Source organism: Entelurus aequoreus, linkage group LG11 (assembly GCF_033978785.1).
Source record: "Entelurus aequoreus isolate RoL-2023_Sb linkage group LG11, RoL_Eaeq_v1.1, whole genome shotgun sequence".
In the NCBI taxonomy this organism is placed as follows: domain Eukaryota; kingdom Metazoa; phylum Chordata; class Actinopteri; order Syngnathiformes; family Syngnathidae; genus Entelurus; species Entelurus aequoreus.
The window spans coordinates 15,310,955-15,332,368 of NC_084741.1; the positions used below are offsets into that span (position 1 = coordinate 15,310,955).

Genomic DNA, 21,414 nt, shown 5'->3' on the forward strand with positions numbered 1-21,414 from the left:
CTATTTAGTTAGATCCACTATGGACTGGACACTCACTATTTTGTTAGATCCACTATGGACTGGACTCTCACTATTTTGTTAGATCCACTATGGACTGGACTCTCACTATTATGTTAGATCCACTATGGACTGGACTCCCACTATTATGTTAGAGCCACTATGGACTGGACTCTCACACTATTATGTTAGATCCACTATGGACTGGACTCTCACTATTATGTGAGATCCACTATGGACTGGACTCTCACTATTATGTTAGATCCACTATGGACTGGACTCTCACTATTTTGTTAGATCCACTATGGACTGGACTCTCACTATTATGTTAGATCCACTATGGACTGGACTCTCACACTATTATGTTAGATCCACTATGGACTGGACTCTCACACTATTATGTTAGATCCACTATGGACTGGACTGTCACACTATTACGCTAGATCCACTATGGACTGGACTCTCACTATTATGTTAGATCCACTATGGACTGGACTCTCACTATTATGTTAGATCCACTATGGACTGGACTCTCACACTATTATGTTAGATCCACTATGGACTGGACTCTCACTATTATGTTAGATCCACTATGGACTGGACTCTCCCACTATTATGTTAGATCCACTATGGACTGGACTGTCACACTATTACGCTAGATCCACTATGGACTGGACTCTCACTATTATGTTAGATCCACTATGGACTGGACTCTCACTATTATGTTAGATCCACTATGGACTGGACTCTCACTATTTTGTTGGATCCACTATGGACTGGGCTCTCACTATTTTGTTAGATCCACTATGGACTGGACTCTCACTATTATGTTAGATCCACTATGGACTGGACTCTCACTATTATGTTAGAGCCACTATGGACTGGACTCTCACACTATTATGTTAGATCCAGTATGGACTGGACTCTCACTATTATGTGAGATCCACTATGGACTGGACTCTCACTATTATGTTAGATCCACTATGGACTGGACTCTCACTATTTTGTTAGATCCACTATGGACTGGACTCTCACTATTATGTTAGATCCACTATGGACTGGACTCTCACACTATTATGTTAGATCCACTATGGACTGGACTCTCACACTATTATGTTAGATCCACAATGGACTGGACTCTCACTATTATGTTAGATCCACTATGGACTGGACTCTCACTATTATGTTAGATCCACTATGGGCTGGACTCTCACTATTTAGTTAGATCCACTATGGACTGGACACTCACTATTATGTTAGATCCACTATGGACTGGACTCTCACTATTTAGTTAGATCCACTATGGACTGGACTCTCACTATTATGTTAGATCCACTATGGACTGGACTCTCACTATTTAGTTAGATCCACTATGGACTGGACACTCACTATTTTGTTAGATCCACTATAGACTGGACTCTCACTATTATGTTAGATCCACTATGGACTGGACTCTCACTATTATGTTAGATCCACTATGGACTGGACTCTCACTATTATGTTAGATCCACTATGGACTGGACTATCACACTATTATGTTAGATCCACTATGGACTGGACTCTCACTATTATGTTAGATCCACTATGGACTGGACTCTCACTATTATGTTAGATCCACTATGGACTGGACTCTCACTATTATGTTAGATCCACTATGGACTGGACTCTCACTATTTAGTTAGATCCACTATGGACTGGACACTCACTATTTTGTTAGATCCACTATGGACTGGACTCTCACTATTTTGTTAGATCCACTATGGACTGGACTCTCACTATTATGTTAGATCCACTATGGACTGGACTCTCACTATTATGTTAGAGCCACTATGGACTGGACTCTCACACTATTATGTTAGATCCACTATGGACTGGACTCTCACTATTATGTGAGATCCACTACGGACTGGACTCTCACTATTATGTTAGATCCACTATGGACTGGACTCTCACTATTTTGTTAGATCCACTATGGACTGGACTCTCACTATTATGTTAGATCCACTATGGACTGGACTCTCACACTATTATGTTAGATCCACTATGGACTGGACTCTCACACTATTATGTTAGATCCACTATGGACTGGACTGTCACACTATTACGCTAGATCCACTATGGACTGGACTCTCACTATTATGTTAGATCCACTATGGACTGGACTCTCACTATTATGTTAGATCCACTATGGACTGGACTCTCACACTATTATGTTAGATCCACTATGAACTGGACTCTCACTATTATGTTAGATCCACTATGGACTGGACTCTCACACTATTATGTTAGATCCACTATGGACTGGACTGTCACACTATTACGCTAGATCCACTATGGACTGGACTCTCACTATTATGTTAGATCCACTATGGACTGGACTCTCACTATTATGTTAGATCCACTATGGACTGGACTCTCACTATTATGAGACCGCCCACAAAACGGTGCGTCCGGCAACATTTTGAGCAAAGAACCACCATTACATGTTGTGTAGACCACAAGGAAGTCTTTTACATTTAGAAAAAAAATAAAATATGACTCCTTTAATGCGCCTTATAATCCGGTGAACCTTATATATGAAAAAAGATCAAACATAGACCATTCATCGGCAGTGCGCCTTATAATCCGGTGCACCCTATGGTCCGGAAAACACGCTATGTGCCTGGTTTGCTTTATTATTGCAAAGAGTTTCAAAAATAGTTCTTACTATAGTTACTGTCACCAAGTTTTGAGCAAATTATTGAATTGCAGTTGAGTAAAACATTTAAAAAAAAACATTCCTGTTTGACATTTGACGACAAAATTGTATCCAAATATTGGGCTGTTTTCTAAAGCACATTTTATTCATGCAAGCAAGTAAGAAACCTGCGATTAATCACGATTAATCCCTGTTCAAGCGCGTGATTAGTGTGATTAAAACTCGACAGCCCGAGTTTTTACTGGAATAAAAACAAGTCAGTCCGTTTGCGCCTGCAGGGCTCAGGACTCGCAGGAGGACGTGAAAAGGTTATTTTGAGAACGTGTTTGACTTGGGACGCCTGCTCAGAGGAGCGGCTGTAATTTAGTGAACATTTCAAATGCCACAGCAGCCCCCGCAAGAGGCAAAAATACAAACTCTCGCGGCGCTGCAACATGCAATAAACCTGAAACATAGAATTTAAAACCTTTACGCCCCCAGATTAGTAGAACCAAGCCTCTACTTGGTGGCGAGGCGAGACATTTACTGCTGACTCACTAAAGGATCCAAAGTGGACTTTTTTATTTGCACCTGACTTCCCATGTGATGTACATACACTACTGTACTTTCATCCTTTTCTGTGCAGAGGGCCATGAACAACTCTTAAAGTCACGGCAAGCTAGTATTCATGCAAGATATTCCCTATTTTACTTACTATATAAAGCGCACAGGTATATAACAGCTAGCTTGCGCATCTAGTGGGTCCATGACGATGACTTCTGTTTTGTTTGATCAGCCGTTTTACTGCCGTGTTACAGACACCGTTTGGAAACAATTAAGGTATGTAAATAAACATTTACAAAATATTTATGTGTAAATAACTAAATTTTGGAAACAATTAAAGTATTTAAATAAATAATTACAAAATATTTGTGTAAATTACTCATTTTTGGAAACAATTAAGGTATGTAAATAAACATTTACAATATATTTCTGTGTAAATACCTCATTTTTGGAAACGAGGTATGTAAATAAATATTTACAAAATATTTCTGTGTAATTTACTCATTTTTGGAAACAATTAGGTATGTAAATAAATATTTACAATATATTTATGTGTAAATAACTCATTTTTGTAAGGTATGTAAATAAATATTTACAAAATATTTCTGTGTAAATAACTCATTTTTGGAAACAATTAAGGTATTTAAATAAATATTTACAATATATTTCTCTGTAAATAACTCATTTTTGTAAGGTATGTAAATAAATATTTACAAAAATATTTCTGTGTAAATAACTCATTTTTGGGAACAATTGAGGTATTTAAATAAATATTTACAAAATAATTATGTGTAAATAACTCATTTTCGGGAACAATTGAAGTATGTAAATACATATTTACAAAATATTTCTGTGTAAATAACTCATTTTTGGAAACAAATAAGGTATGTAAATACATATTTACAATATATTTCTGTGTAAATAACTCATTTTTGTAAGGTACGTAAATAAATATTTACAAAAATATTTCTGTGTAAATACCTCATTTTTGGAAACGAGGTATTTAAATAAATATTTACAAAATATTTATGTGTAAATAACTCATTTTTGGAAACAATTAGGTATGTAAATAAATATTTACAATATATTTATGTGTAAATAACTCATTTTTGTAAGGTATGTAAATAAATATTTACAAAATATTTCTGTGTAAATAACTCATTTTTGGAAACAATTAAGGTATTTAAATAAATATTTACAATATATTTCTGTGTAAATAACTCATTTTTGTAAGGTATGTAAATAAATATTTACAAAAATATTTCTGTGTAAATAACTCATTTTTGGGAACAATTGAGGTATTTAAATAAATATTTACAAAATATTTATGTGTAAATAACTCATTTTTGGGAACAATTGAAGTATGTAAATACATATTTACAAAATATTTCCGTGTAAATAACTCATTTTTGGAAACAATTAAGGTATGTAAAATAATTTTTTTACAAAATATTTCTGTGTAAATAACTCATTTTTGGAAAGAATTGAGGTATGTAAATACATATTTACAAAATATTTCTGTTTAAATAACTCATTTTTGAAAACAATTAAAGTATGTAAAATATGGAAAAAATATATGTTTGTGTAAATAACTAATTTTTAGAAACAATTAAGGTATGTAAATAAATATTTACAAAATATTTCTGTGTAAATAACCCATTTTGGAAACAATTAAGGTATGTAAATACAATTTACAAAAATATTTATGTGTAAATAACTCATTTTTGGAAACAATTAAGTTATGTAAAATATTTAAAAAATATTTCTGTGTAAATAACTCATTTTTGTAAACAAGGTATGTAAATAAATATTTACAAAATAATGATGTGTAAATAACTCATTTTTGGAAACAATTGTAGTATGTAAATACATATTTACAAAATATTTCTGTGTAAATAACTCATTTTTGCAAACAATTAAGGTATGTAAATAAATATTTATAAAATATTTCAGTTTAAATAACACATTTTTGGAAACTATTAAGATATGCAAATAAATATTCACAAAACATTTCTGTGTAAATAACTCATTTTTGGAAACAATTAGGGTATGTAATAAACATTTACAAAATATTTCTGTGTAAATAACTCATTTTTGGAAACAATTAAGGTATGTAAATAAATATTTACAAAATATTATTGTGTAAATAACTCATTTTTGGAAACAATTAAGTTATGTAAAATATTTAAAAAATATTTCTGTGTAAATAACTCATTTTTGTAAACAATTAAGGTATGTAAATAAATATCTACAAAATAATTATGTGTAAATAACTCATTTTTGGAAACAATTAAGGTATGTAAATAAATATTTACAAAATATTTCTGTGTAAATAACTCATTTTTGGAAACAATTAAGGTATGTAAATGCATATTTAGAAAATATTTCTGTGTAAATAACTTATTTTTGGAAACAATTAAGGTATGTAAATAAATATTTACTAAATATTTATGTATAAATAACTAATTTTTGGAAAAAACTAAAGTATGTAAATAAACATTTAAAAAATATTTCTGTGTAAATAACTCAATTTTGGAAACAGTTAAGGTATGTAAATAAATATTTACAACATATTTCTGTGTAAATACCTCATTTTTGGAAACAATTAAGGTATGTAAATAAATATTTACTAAATATTTCTGTGTAAATAATTAATTTTTGGAAACAATTAAGGTATGTAAAATATTTACAAAATATTTCTGTGTAAATAATTCATTTTTGGAAACAATTAAGGTATGTAAATACATATTTACAAAACATTTCTGTGTAAATAACTCATTTTTGGAAACAATTAAGGTATGTAAATAAATATTCACTAAATATTTATTTGTAAATAATTCATTTTTAGAAACAATTAAGGTATGTAAAATATTTACAAAATATTTCTGTGTAAATAACTCATTTTTGGAAACAATTAAGGAATGTAAATAAATATTTACAAAATATTTTTGTGTAAATAATTAATTTTTGGAAACAATTAAGGTATGTAAATAAATATTTACAAAATATTTATGTTGTGTAAATAACTCATTTCACAACGTTACCATAATTTTCCGACTATAGAGCGCACCGGCGTATAAACCGCACCTACTAAATTTTAGAAGACATTTTTTTCCCCCATATATTAGCCGCACCGGACTAAAAGCCGATGATTTATACCGTAAATTCCGGACTTTTTTGCTACGCTTTAAACTCTGCGGTCTATAAAATTGTGCGGCTAATTACAGATTTTTCTTCGCTGACGGCCAACATGCAAATAGTAATGCAAATACAGATCAGCAGGTACCAGGAGGTAAGAAAAGTTGCTTTTGCATAATATTGCGAAACAAAACACCAGATAATATGTCTTACCTTATACACACACCATAATAATACCCCTATGTTGAAGCACATCAAGCGGTGTGGCTTCATAGCTTACCAAAGTCATACTAAAACATTTTGATAGATTTCTGAGCGCCGTGTGTAATGTTCTGTATTTTCAATAGAACATATACAATGTTGGGTGTTGTTTACTTGAGTCATATGGCCATCACATTGCAGTGTACATGTATCTCTTATGTTTGACTGCCATCTACTGGTCACATTTATCATTACACCACATACCGGGGACGGCGTGGCGCGGTTAGGAGAGTGGCCGTGCCAGCAACCTAAGGGTTCCTGGTTCAATCCCCACCTTCTACCAACCTCGTCACGTCTGTTGTGTCCTTGAGCAAGACACTTCACCCTTGCTCCTGATGGGTGGTGGTTAGCGCCTTGCATGGCAGCCCCCGCCATCAGTGTGTGAATGAATGGGTGAATGTGGAAATAGTGTCAAAGCACTTTGAGTACCTTGAATGGTAGAAAAGCGCTATACAAGTATAACCCATTTACCATGTACCAAATAAAATTGCTTCGAGGTCGGTAAGCAGAACCAGAATCATTCCGTACATTAGGCGCATTATAAGGCGCACTGTCGAGTTTTGAGAAAAGAAAAAGATTTTAAGTGCGCCTTATAGACCGGAAAATACAGTATTTGCATTATGGCCGTCAGTGAAGAAAAATCTATAAATTAGCCGCACCGTTTTATAAGCCGCAGGGTTCAAAGCATAGAAAAAAAGTACTAAATATTCGACTTTTAAGCTTCCAGGCAGCATTTTCCAGGGTGTATTTTGTATATGTTTGGGTCCACACTGACATGCCTTGAAAGTACAGTACCCCACACATGCAACAATCATGGGTCAAATGGTTTTACCGTCACCTCTGTAAGGACCATAAACCTCAACCTTGTACCACACACACAGTCAGGGGGTTTCTGGGTCAAACACTCGGGCCACGGCCCAGGAGGACGCTGCCGAGGAAGGAAAACCTGCTCGGCAATGTGTGTTTTGCCTTGTTTTGTTCCAAACAATCTTCCTCCGTATTCCTTGGTCTGGAGTGGTCCTGTTCCTCGGATGCTACCTGTCACGATCCTGATCGACTGTAATCCAACATGAGATCAGTTGCCTCAGTCCTGCTGAGACCATGCGACATACATGGAGTGACAACAACACACAGGTACTGGTGGCTGATGGATGAAAGGTAGCAGCATCATGGTAAGGGGGAGGGCGCCGAATCCCGTACTTATTTTTTTACCCCGACCTGCAGTATTATCGTATTCAACTAAAATACGGGATAAACCGTGATGGGTAACTTTGGCTCCTCTCTGAGCTGCCACCGTATCGTGGTAGAGGAGTTTGCGTGTCCCAATAATCCTAGGAGCTATGTTGTCCAGGGGCTTCCATGCCCCCTGGTAGGGTCTCCCAAGACAAACAGGTCCTGGGTGAGGGATCAGACAAAGAGCAGCTTGAAGAACTGTATGGAAATGCAAAAACCGAGACTCAGATTTCCCTCGCCGAGGCCTCTTCTGGAGCCAGGCCCGGAGTTGGGGCACGATGGCGAGCGCCTGGTGGCCGGGCCTGTTCCCCATGGGGCCTGGTCGAGGCAACGTGGGTCCCCCCTCCAATGGGCTCACCACTCATGGGAGGGGCCACAGAGGTCGGGTGCGTTGTGAGCTGGGCAGCAGCCAAAGGCAGGGCACTTGGCGGTCCGATCCTCGGCTACATAAGCTAGCTCTTGGGACGTGGAAGGTCACCTCGCTGGGGGGGGAAGGAGCCTGAGCTAGTGAGCGAGGTGGAGAAGTTCCGGCTGACCCGTAGGAGGCCACGGGGAAGACCCAGGACACGTTGGGTAAACTATGTCGCCCGGACGCGGGACACCGGGGCCCCCCTCTGGAGCCAGGCCCGGAGTTGGGGCACGATGGCGAGCGCCTGGTGGCCGGGCCTGTCCCCATGGGGCCCGGCCCCCCTGGGGCAACGTGGGTCCCCCCTCCAATGGGCTCACCACTTGTGAGCTGGGCGGAAGCCGAAGGCAGGGCACTCGGCGGTCCGATCCTCGGCTACATAAGCTAGCTCTTGGGACGTGGAATGTCACCTCGCTGGAGGGGGGGGGGGTCTGAGCTAGTGTGCGAGGTGGAGAAGTTCCGGCTGACCGGTAGGAGGCCACGAGGAAGACCCAGGACACGTTGTGTAGACTGTGTTGCCCGGACGCGGGTTACCCGGGGCGCCCCTCTGGAGCCGGGCCCGGAGTTGGGGCACGATGGCGAGCGCCTGGTGGCCGGGCCTCTCCTCATGGGGAACGTGGGTCCCCCCTCCAATGGGCTCACCACTCATGGGAGGGGCCACAGAGGTCGGGTGCGTTGTGAGCTGGGCAGCAGCCGAAGGCAGGGCACTTGGTGGTCCGATCCTCGGCCACATAGGCCTGCTCTTGAGACGTGGAACGTCACCTCGCTGGGGGGAAGGAGCCTGAGCTAATGTGCGAGGTGGAGAAGTTCCGGCTGACCGGTAGGAGGCCACGGGGAAGACCCAGGACACGTTGGGTAAACTATGTCGCCCGGACGCGGGTCACCGGGGTCCCCCTCTGGAGCCAGGCCCGGAGTTGGGGCACGATGGCCAGCGCCTGGTGGCCGGGCCTGTCCCCATGGGGCCCGGCTGATCCCAGCCCGAAGAGGCAACGTGGGTCCCCCCTCCAATGGGCTCAACACTCATGGGAGGGGCCATAGAGGTCGGGTGCGTAGTGAGCTGGGCGGAAGCTGAAAGCAGGGCACTTGGCGGTCCGATCCTCGGCTACATAAACTAGCTCTTGGGACGTGGAACGTCACCTCGCTGGGGGGGGGGAAGGAGCCTAAGCTAGTGTAAAAGGTGGAGATGTTCCGGCTGCCCGAACGCCTCCCTAGGGAAGTGTTTAGGGCAGTGTTTTTCAACCTTTTTTGAGCCAAGGCACATTTTTTTCATTAAAAAAAATACGGAGGCACACCACCAGCAGAAAAGGTTAAAAAATGAAACTCCACCAGGTTGTCATGCCTTATTTTGAGTTTGTTGTTTCCTGTGTGTCGTGCTTTAGTTCCTGTCTTGCGCTGTTATTTTGGTGACCCTTCCTGTTTTGTTGGTGTTCTCCTGAAGCAGCGTCACACCCTCCTTTGAGCGCTATTGCCCGCACCTGCTTTGTTTTCGCAATGGAGACTATATAAGCTGTCCTGTTCTAAAAATAGCTCAAATAGCAGCACTTACCAGTGAGCTGCCTCTATTTTTTAAATTGTATTTATTTACTAGCAAGCTGGTCTCGCTTTGCCCGACATTTTGAATTCTAAGAGAGACAAAACTCAAACAGAATTTGAAAATCCAAGGAAATATTTTAAAGACTTGGTCTTCACTTGTTTAAATAAATTCATTACTTTTTTTACTTTGCTTCTTATAACTTTCAGAAAGACAATTTTAGAGAAAAAATACAACCTTAAAAATGATTTTAGGATTTTTAAACACACACAAACATACCTTTTTACCTTTTAAATTCCTTCCTCTTCTTTCCTGACAATTTAAATCAATGTTCAAGTAAATTTATTTTTTCTATTGTAAAGAATAATAAATAAATTTTAATTTAATTCTTCATTTTAGCTTTTGTTTTTTCGACAAAGAATATTTGTGAAATATTTCTTCAAACTTATTATTATTAAAATTCAAAAAAATTATTCTGGCAAATCTAGAAAATCTGTAGAATCAAATTTAAATCTTATTTCAAAGTCTTTTGAATTTCTTTTCAAATTTTAGTTCTGGAAAATCTAGAAGAAATAATGATTTGTCTTTGTTAGAAATATAGCTTGGTCCAATTTGTTATATATTCTAACAAAGTGCAGATTGGATTTTAACCTATTTAAAACATGTCATCAAAATTCTAAAATGAATCTTAATCAGGAAAAATTACCAATGATGTTCCATAAATTATTTTTTAAATTTTTTCAAAAAGATTCAAATTCGCTAGTTTTTCTCTTCTTTTTTTCGGTTGAATTTTGCATTTTAAAGAGTCGAAATTGAAGATAAACTATGTTTCAAAATGTAATTGTCATTTTTTTCGTGTTTTCTCCTCTTTTAAACCGTTCAATTAAGTGTAAATATCATTAATTATTAATAATAACATAGAGTTAAAGGTAAATTGAGCCAATTGGCTATTTCTGGCAATTTATTTAAGTGTGTATCAAACTGGTAGCTCTTCGCATTAATCAGTACGCAAGAAGTAGCTCTTGCTTTCAAAAACGTTGGTGAACCTTGGTCTAGACATTGTAATAACAACCAAAAAAAAAAAAAAAAAGACATTTTACTTACTTGAATCTGATGAATCCGGTCCAATGAAACAAATAGATGTTGTTCGAAGGAAACCTTGAGAGGTTGTGTGAGTTCACGGCCAGAAGGCGTGACTTATAAACAAATGTACGATCCAATAGCCTTGTGAGACTGAATCCCAATGACTATGTAAATGTGGTAAAAAAAAAATATAAAAAAATGACAGTTTTTTAGGAGGGTTAAATCATCAAAAATGATTCCCGGGCGCAGCCACCGCTGCTGCTCACTTCTCCCCTCACCTCTTAGGGGGTGATCAAGGGTGATGGGTCAAATGCAGAGAATAATTTCGCCACACCTAGTGTGTGTGTGACAATCATTGGTATTTTAACTTTAAAACTATTCTGATTCTAAAGAGGGAGGCATTTTTTTTAAGGTCCCAAAAAGGTAAGAAGTACACAAATGTGTGTGTGTGTGTGTGTGTGTGTGTGTGTGTGTGTGTGTGTGTGTGTGTGTGTGTGTGTGTGTGTGTGTGTGTGTGTGTGTGTGTGTGTTGTGATGGTCTCTATGATCCCAGGTGGGCTCAGCAGGTAAGCAGTGTTGACTTTCATGTGTGTCTTCAGGGTAAGATACGGGGAACCAATCAGACGCCTTTTGAAGTCAATCAAAAGTGGTACGGCGCACCTTGGTGTGGGCGGGGCCAGGTGACTTTGAAGTCACCTACACGGAGATGAAGGTCTGCCGCATCGCTTGAAGTCTGTTTATGTGTTCGTGTGGTGGTACTGTTTTAAACGTGTGTGTGTGTGTGTGTGTGTGTGTGTGTGTGTGTGTGTGTGTGTGTGTGTGTGTGTGTGTGTGTGTGTGTGTGTGTGTGTGTGTGTGTGTGTGTGTAGCATATTAGCGTGGCGTGCCGGACAAAGAGCAGACGTGTGTGACGAGATGAGTTACGACGTTTTTCACGTTTTATGTCACCCGTGCGCTTTGAAGACGCAGGGCTGTCCGTCGTCGCCGCGGAGGGCGGAGGAAAAGGGGGAGGAGCTCCTACCTTTCTTGACTTTCTTGGAGGGCTGCTTCTTCCTGACGAACTTGGCGGCGTCCTGCAGCGCGTCCGCTTCTTCTCCGTCGCCGGCCAGCTGGCCGATGGACTCCACTCCGCCTGGTGGACAAAAGGGGAGGGAGGACAGTGTTTCCCATGAACTGCCAAGATACCTGTGGCGGTGGGGGCGTGGCTGTGGGCGTGGTCACCATGATATCATCGAGTGATTTGCATAATTTACTACAATGATTTGATTTTCTCTAAAAAGGCTCAAAAAATGTATACTTACTAATTAATAATAACAGTTTTGTTTTAAACGTCCATCCATCCATTTTACAATATAATTACAACACTTTATGTACATATTTATATACAGATTTGAACAATAAGTTATTCACTGAAATATATTTATTAATTGTGGTTCTTACAAAAAATATATCTTATAAAATATAAAAGCTAAAATGTCTCAAAGCTCTGCCCCTTTAATTAGTGCATACTAAATAATTTAAATTTAGCCTACTACTACAACCATATTATTTACCAGCAACATAAAGTGAAACAGAGGCAGAGGTGTCCTGCCACAGTCAGTAACAAATAAACAGAAAACAGTAGTGGTGGTAGATAGACACAGAGCTTCATCAAACATCTGATCCACTGAACAAAGAGCTCCAAAAATCTTGAACTTTAGACTGCCATCAGTTTTACTCCCTACACTTAACCATGTGTTTCCTACTGCCTGCAGACTTTGCACCCTTTGTTATATACACATGTTGTGTTTCTAATATAAATACATTTAATAAAGTCAAATACAAATAAGGCAACAAGAGAAGTATCCTACACTTCTCTTTTGTAAAGTAAATCTGAACAGCCGATATGGGCATCTACATCAACTATATGATTTGCCTGAGAAGCTGGAGAGGACAAAAATTAAAAAATAAATAAAATAAAAAAATATATTTATTATTTTTTTAAATTTTTAATTTATTTTTTATTTGTGGCGGACGTAATTCTTTCGTGGCGGGCCGCCACAAATAAATGAATGTGTGGGAAACCCTGGAGAATTCTCAGCGCGTTTTGGATACAGTATGTCCGCGAGTAGACATCAGTTCAAGGCGGCGTTGGAGGAACCACCTTCGAGCAAAGTGGGACACCATAGAACAGGCATAGTCATCCAGACTGCTTTGGGGGCCACATTTCCATATTGTAAAAACCAGTGTCCTTTTATTCTGGTCTATTCATTTGGTTCTAAACTACAGGAGTGCGTTCTGTTTTTTTTTTAACATCAAATATGTTGTCTTTGTAGCATATTCCACTGAATATGGGTTGAAAATGATTTGCAAATCATTGTATTCCGTTTATATTTACATCCAACACAATTTCCCAACTCATATGGAAACGGGGTTTGTATATCAGTGTTTCTTAACCCTGGAGGACCCCCCAAAAATGATCCGTTTCTCAGCTATCAGTGGTATTCAGTTGTAGTACACTTTCCCACCACTTGTGGCAGCAATATAAAAAAAACAGAAGAAGTCCAGAGCTCAAGTCATGGAGAAGTTTCTTAAGCGCAAGAATTATGACTAAAGTGGTGAAGCTGTATTTCCGCCTTAGAAGTCACAAGCTTTGGCCTTCGTTTTGCTTGTAGAGATGAACACAAAGATCTCACCTTGTTTCTGATATATGCACACGCACGTTGATTTAACTCGGGGGCCAGTATGGTGTAATTCGCAGGTCGGATTTGGCCCCCGGGGGCCTCCAGTTGAATAGCCCTGCCTTAGAAGTTACTAGCTTTGGCCTTTGTTTTGCTCGTAGAGACAAACACAAAGATCTCACCCTGTTTCTGATCTACGTATGTTGATTGAACTCGGGGGCTGGTATGGTGTCGGTCGGATTTGGCCCCCGGGAGCCCCCAGTTGAATAACCCTGCCTAAGCAGTTACTAGCTTTGGCCTTTGTTTTGCTCGTAGAGACAACGACAAAGATCTCACCCTGTTTCTGATCTACGCACGTTGATTGAACTCGAGGGCCGGTATGGTGTCGGTCGAATTTGGCCCCCGGGGGCCCTCAGTTGAATAACTCTGCTTTAGAAGTTACTGGCTTTGGCCTTCGTTTTGCTTGTAGAGATAAACACAAAGATCTCACCCTGTTTCTGATCTATGCACACACACGTTGATTTAACTTGGAGGGCCGGTATGGTGTCATTCAGGGTATGGATTTGGACCCCGGGGGCCCCCAGTTGAATAGCCCTGCCTTAGAAGATACTAGTTTTGGCCTTTGTTTTGCTCTTAGAAACAAACACAAAGATCTCACCCTGTTTCTGATCTACGCACGTTGATTTGACTCGGGGGGCGGTATGGTGTCATTTGCGAGTTGGATTTGGCCCCTGTGGGCCCCCAGTTGAATAACCCTGCCTTAGAAGTTACTAGCTTTGGCCTTCGTTTTGCTCGTAGAGATAAACACAAAGATCTCACCTTGTTTCTGATCTATACACATGCACGTTGATTTAACTCGGGGGCCGGTATGGTGTCATTCGCAGGTCGGATTTGGCCCCCGGGGGCCCCAGTTGAATATCCCTGCCTAAGCAGTTACTAGATTTGGCCTTTGTTTTGCTCGTAGAGATAAACACAAAGATCTCACCCTGTTTCTAATCTACGCACACACACGTTGATTTGACTTGGGGGGGCCGGTATGGTGTCATTTGCGGGTCAGATTTGGCCCCCGGGAGCCCCCAGTTGAATATCCCTGCCTTAGAAGATACTAGTTTTGCTCGTACAGACAAATACAAAGATCTCACTTTGTTTCTGATCCATGCACACACACGTTAATTTGACTTGGGGGGGCCGATATGGTGTCATTTGCGGGTCGGATTTGGCCCCTGTGGGCCCCCAGTTGAATAACCCGGCCTTAGAAGCCACTAGCTTTGGCCTTTGTTTTGCTCGTAGAGATGAACACAAAGATCCCACCCTGTTTCTGATCGATGCACATGCAACGTTGATTTAACTCGGGGCCGGTATGGTGTCATTCGCAGCTCAGATTTGGCCCCCGGGAGCCCCCATTTGAATAGGCCTGCCTTACAAGTTACTAGTTTGGGCCTTTGTTTTGCTCGTAGAAACAAACACAAAGATTTCACCCAGTTTCTGATCTACGCATATTGATTGAACTCGGGGGCCGGTATGGTGTCATTCGCGAGTTGGATTTGGCCCCTGTGGGCCCCCAGTTGAATAACCCTGCCTTAGAAGTCACTAACTTTGGCCTTCGTTTTGCTTGTAGAGATAAACATAACGCTCTCACCCAGTTTCTGATCTACGCATGTTGATTGAAGTCGGGGGCCGGTATGGTGTCGGTCGAATTTGGCCCCCGGGGACCCCCAGTTGAATAACTCTGCTTTAGATGTTACTAGCTTTGGCCTTCGTTTTGCTCGTAGAGATAAACACAAAGATCTCACCTTGTTTCTGATCTACACACACACGTGTGTTTGCACACCCCTGACTGGCAGCATCCAAACTTCCTCTCCATCTCCTTGACTACAGTGCCTTGCTCAAGGGCGAGCCCACACGGACTGTCTGCACCTCCACTGGCCACACAATGGACTTTGGAAACAAAATCGACCGCTCGTTTTTTTATGATTTGCAATGATTGGCACAAGAGGAGCATTGAATAACACGTGTGTGTGTGTGTGTGTGTGTGTGTGTGTGTGTGTGTGTGTGTGTGTGTGTGTGTGTGTGTGTGTGTGTGAGAGAGAGAGACCAAATCCCTGCTAGAATCCTGGGATCAGTCAGGGATTTATGGAGCTCCTGAGGTCGATGAATTGGACGCCTTGTCTCTCGTCTGTCCCACCTCTCTGTCTCCTTCTCATCCCCACTTCCCTCATTCCTCCTCCTCTTCCTCCTCCTCCTCCTCTTCTTCTTCCTCCTCCTCTTCCTCCCGTCCCCCCTCGCTCCTCATTTCCTCTCCTCCCTGAGGATCATTCCCACTTTCATGCTGCTTTGCTTGAACATCCACTGCACACATGTTGCCTTTGTGTCCCCTGTGTGTGTGTGTGTGTTATCATGTCCACCTTAAGTTGTCTGAGAATGTGTGTGTGTGTGTGTGTGTGTGGGTGGGTGTGTGTGTCCCCTGCACTGTGTGAGTGAAGATTATCCTAAACCCACTCTAATATTTATCCTGGCCTTTCTAAAGCCACTCTTGTTCTGTTTGGGGAGAGCGCAGCATGTGGCTTCTCTTACACACACACACACACACACACACACACACACACACACACACACACACACACACACACACACACACACACACACACACACACACACACACACACACACACAGTTGTTTGAAATGGGATATGTCTCTCTCTTAATTGGGCAGGTGTTTTTTTTAGGCAAGACTTTTTTACTTTTTTTTTTTTTTTTTTTCCCTCCTCCGAAGAGCTGTCCTAACATTTGTGTAGGAATGCGTGTGTAGTTTGTGCGTAGTGTAGTGCAGGAGTGTGTTACATCAACATTAAGGTAAGGAAAAGGGCCGCACTCAAACACACGTGCACACATTCTTGTATTTCTGACCTTCTTGAGATGTGAGAAAAATGCCTCCCTCTTTAGGACCAGCCTTTCTAGATATATAAAGATGTGTATTTACAACATTAATAACATATACATACTATGCACACATAAAATAATTTGTGAAAAATGAGTTGGAATTTTACAAGAAAAACGTAGAATTTTGGCAGTATTATAATAAAAGTCGTCATTTTACTCAACGCAAGTCAAAATGTTACAAGAAAAACTGAACATTTGTGCAATATTAAGATAAAAGTTGGAATTTTACTCAATAACAGTCGCAAATTTACAAGAAAAGCTTAAAATGTTGGCAATTCTATGAAAAGATGAGTAATTCTACTCGACAAAAGTCACAATTTTATAAGAACACTTAAAAAGGTGGGCAATATTATAATAATAATAATCTGAATTTTACTTCATTTTACTCAAAAACAATATTGTGATAAAAGTCAGAATTTTATATGACAAATGTCACCATTTTGCATTAAAAAGTAATAATTTTACATAAAAAAGTAATAACTTTACAAGAAAATATTGCAATATTACAGAAACAGAAAGAATATGAGAAATTGTTCCCAATTTTATAAGAAAAACGTCTGCTTTTAGTTATTTTTTTGTTTGTTTTGTTTGTAATTGGTTTCTAATCTTCATTATTTACTTCAAGTTATTACAGTATGTCTCTATATACATATTTATTTACTTATTTTAATTAAAATTGGCCAAAGGGGGCGCATTTCAATTTCTTACACACACTTGTTATATCATATGTTGACCAGAGGGGGAGCACTTATAAAAGCGACACACAGTCAATGTGAAAAATCCCTCCTTTTTGGGACCACCCTCATGTTGATAGATGTCACCACCAGGGGGTGCAAATGAGATCTCTATTTTTTGTAATGTGCTTAAGGCCGATGACAAAGGAGTCAGGGACCACAGATGGCCCCTGTGCCGCACTTTGGGCAACCCAGCTGTAGAATCTAACTGTTAATGGCCACCATAGTCTTAGTAGCGTAGTGTATTTGTTCATCCTATGGTCACATATGGGACGCGGGTTGTCTTACGTCAGCACCGGAAGTCGTAAAATCAGCTGTTCACCTGCCGGGGTTTTTTCGGGGATGAACAGGGAAGTCCTTTTTTAGCTGCAGTCTTGTTTGATCATATATTGCTGCCTTTGCACCCGTCAATGTTTACTTTTGGATGCACGTTAAATCAACAACAAAATCCTGACTTTGGAGCAATGTTCACGGACTCTAGTATTTGGGACCATGATTTATGTTCACACCTCCTCATATGGAGGATACTTTTCCTTGTTCGTGTCTCAAGAAGGGCAGAAATACAACACACACACACACACACACACACACACACACACACACACACACACACACACACACACACACACACACACACACACACACACACACACACACACACACACACACACACACACACACACACACTTTATAATAGCTTCTGCTTTGATCACAAAAGTCCATAAATCTTGAGAAAAGGTCATGTTAGCTTGATTCCAAACATGACATCATTGATAAACGAGCACATTTTCTCCGACAAACACTCCATTAAACGTCTTCCTTTTCACGCACCTGCACTCACAAACGCCTAAGTGACTTTTAAATTACGGCATTGAGGAAATAGAAGACATTTTTAAGGACTGTGCTGTTGAAAATAAAAGTTGCGTTGCAGATTGGAGGACTGTCTGTGTCAGGAGAACTTTTGGGATGTCATCTTCTTGATCCGCTTTAGAAGTATTTGTTTGGGATAAAGTGGGACGACGCGGTCGCCTGATTGCATTTTTATATCAAACCACACCAAAAAAAAAGATGGTGAGGGTGCGTCAACAACAGCTGGAGGAGCGCTTGAAGGAGCATGACACGGCTCGCCAGTTTTAGGTGGACGGAGCAGCACCGGGCCTCCAGAAATACACCAGTGTGTTTTGGTGCTCGTCAGCACATTCCTGCTTTATTCCGGGCTGCGGCCTGCAGATGGGGGGGGGGGGACACTTTGCGGTGGCTAGTGGCAATTTGGCTGCGGCCTGCGTGCTATTTCCATCTTTGCTGCATGTACACAACTTGGAACCACACACACACACACACACACACACACACACACACACACACACACACACACACACACACACACACACACACACACACACACACACACACACAGGAAAAAAGACCCTAAATAGTGATTTTTGAAAGCACACATCAGGAAGTGTCTGTTGGACGAGTTCGGGCGCTGCGGTGCCCTTTTGTTTAGCCTTTCAAGCGGAAGTACAAGTGTCATCCCGTCTTCCGGCCGTCCGTAGCGTTTCTACTCGCATGGATCCTTCACTCGTCAGTCCAAGCAGCGTTTGTAAGTTGTACAATATAACTAAAACGATTCACACTTACTGGAGTGTCCTCATGCATATTTGTTACGTGCCAGCGTAATGTCATGACGTTGGCGCCGTTAGCTTTAGCTCACATGCTACCACGTTTACGAGTGTCTGTGCTATTAGTATTATTACCTTGCAAATGGCATTATTTTTTGTTGTGTTTCAGTTTCACAAATTCCTCAGACTCATTAAGTTATTGAGTCTGTTGAGCTGATTGGAGAGTGAGCTCGACCATGACTTCTGTTTTGTTTGATCAGCCGTTTTACTGCCATGTTACCTGGAAACAATTAAGATATGTAAATAAACCAGGGATGTCCGATAATGGCTTTTTGCCGATATCCCATATTCCGATATTGTCCAAATCTTAATTACCGATACGGATATCAAACGATACGGATATCAACCGATATCGATATATACAGTCGTGGAATTAACACATTATTATGCCTAATTCGGACAACCAGATATGGTGAAGATAAGGTTGTTTTTTTTTAAATTAATAAAATAAAATAAGATAAATAAATTAAAAAATTTTCTTGAATAAAAAAGAAAATAAAACAATATAAAACAGTTACATAGAAACTAGTTTCACTGTGTTGGTTGCATTTTTGCTTCGCTTGATTGTAAAATATGTCGATGTAGAGGGGGGGTAACGTTCATATGTTGTCAATATTCAGTGTTTTATCCTTCATAGTTAATATTGTAAATGTGCGATTGTAAAATATGTCGATGTAGAGGGGGGGTGACGTTCATATGTTGTCAATATTCAGTGTTTTATCCTTCATAGTTAATATTGTAAATGTGTGTAAATGTGCGATTGTAAAATATGTCGATGTAGAGGGGGTGTGACGTTAACATGTTGTCAATATTCAGTGTTTTATCCTTCATAGTTAATATTGTAAATGTGTGATTGTAAAATATGTCGATGTAGAGGGGGTGTGACGTTAACATGTTGTCAATATTCAGTGTTTTATCCTTCATAGTTAATATTGTAAATGTGTGTAAATGTGTGTAAAGGTGCGATTGTAAAATATGTCGATGGAGAGGGGGTGTGACGTTCATATGTAGTCAATATTCAGTGTTTTATCCTTCATAGTTATTATTGTAAATGTGTGTAAATGTTTGATTATAAATATGTCAATGTAGAGGGGGGGTGACGTTCATATGTTGTCAATATTCAGTGTTTTATCCTTCATAGTTAATATTGTAAATGTGTGATTGTAAAATATGTCGATGTAGAGGGGGTGTGACGTTAACATGTTGTCAATATTCAGGGTTTTATCCTTCATAGTTAATATTGTAAATGTGTGTAAATGTGTGTAAAGGTGCGATTGTAAAATATGTCGATGGAGAGGGGGTGTGACGTTCATATGTAGTCAATATTCAGTGTTTTATCCTTCATAGTTATTATTGCAAATGTGTGTAAATGTGTGATTGTAAAATATGTGGATGTAGAGGGGGGGTGACGTTCATATGTTGTCAATATTCAGTATTTTATCCTTCATAGTTAATATTGTAAATGTGTGATTGTAAAATATGTCGATGTAGAGGGGGGGTGACGTTCATATGTTGTCAATATTCAGTGTTTTATCCTTCATAGTTAATATTGTAAATGTGTGTAAAGGTGCGATTGTAAAATATGTCGATGGAGAGGGGGTGTGACGTTTATATGTTGTCAATATTCAGTATTTTATCCTTCATAGTTAATATTGTAAATGTGTGATTGTAAAATATGTCGATGTAGAGGGGGGGTGACGTTCATATGTAGTCAATATTCAGTGTTTTATCCTTCATAGTTATTATTGTAAATGTGTGTAAATGTTTGATTATAAATATGTCAATGTAGAGGGGGGTGACGTTCATATGTTGTCAATATTAAGTGTTTTATCCTTCATAGTTAATATTGTAAATGTGTGATTGTAAAATATGTCGATGTAGAGGGGGGGTGACGTTCATATGTTGTCAATATTCAGTGTTTTATCCTTCATAGTTAATATTGTAAATGTGTGATTGTAAAATATGTCGATGTAGAGGGGGTGTGACGTTAACATGTTGTCAATATTCAGGGTTTTATCCTTCATAGTTAATATTGTAAATGTGTGTAAATGTGTGTAAAGGTGCGATTGTAAAATATGTCGATGGAGAGGGGGTGTGACGTTCATATGTAGTCAATATTCAGTGTTTTATCCTTCATAGTTATTATTGCAAATGTGTGTAAATGTGTGATTGTAAAATATGTGGATGTAGAGGGGGGGTGACGTTCATATGTTGTCAATATTCAGTATTTTATCCTTCATAGTTAATATTGTAAATGTGTGATTGTAAAATATGTCGATGTAGAGGGGGGGTGACGTTCATATGTTGTCAATATTCAGTGTTTTATCCTTCATAGTTAATATTGTAAATGTGTGTAAAGGTGCGATTGTAAAATATGTCGATGGAGAGGGGGTGTGACGTTTATATGTTGTCAATATTCAGTATTTTATCCTTCATAGTTAATATTGTAAATGTGTGATTGTAAAATATGTCGATGTAGAGGGGGGGTGACGTTCATATGTAGTCAAT

At 39.5% G+C, this 21,414-nt stretch overlaps 1 protein-coding gene across 6 annotated transcripts in view; it reads right to left on the reverse strand.

The window, feature by feature from the left end:
* LOC133659820 (BMP-binding endothelial regulator protein-like) overlaps positions 1 to 21,414 on the reverse strand; it is a 450,456-nt gene that overhangs the window by 167,612 nt on the left and 261,430 nt on the right. For all 6 annotated transcript variants that reach the window (XM_062062599.1, XM_062062597.1, XM_062062598.1 and 3 more), the window contains one exon: positions 11,912 to 12,022. In XM_062062599.1, the coding sequence (XP_061918583.1) occupies positions 11,912 to 12,022 (111 nt within the window). The remainder of the gene's footprint in view (positions 1 to 11,911; positions 12,023 to 21,414) is intronic.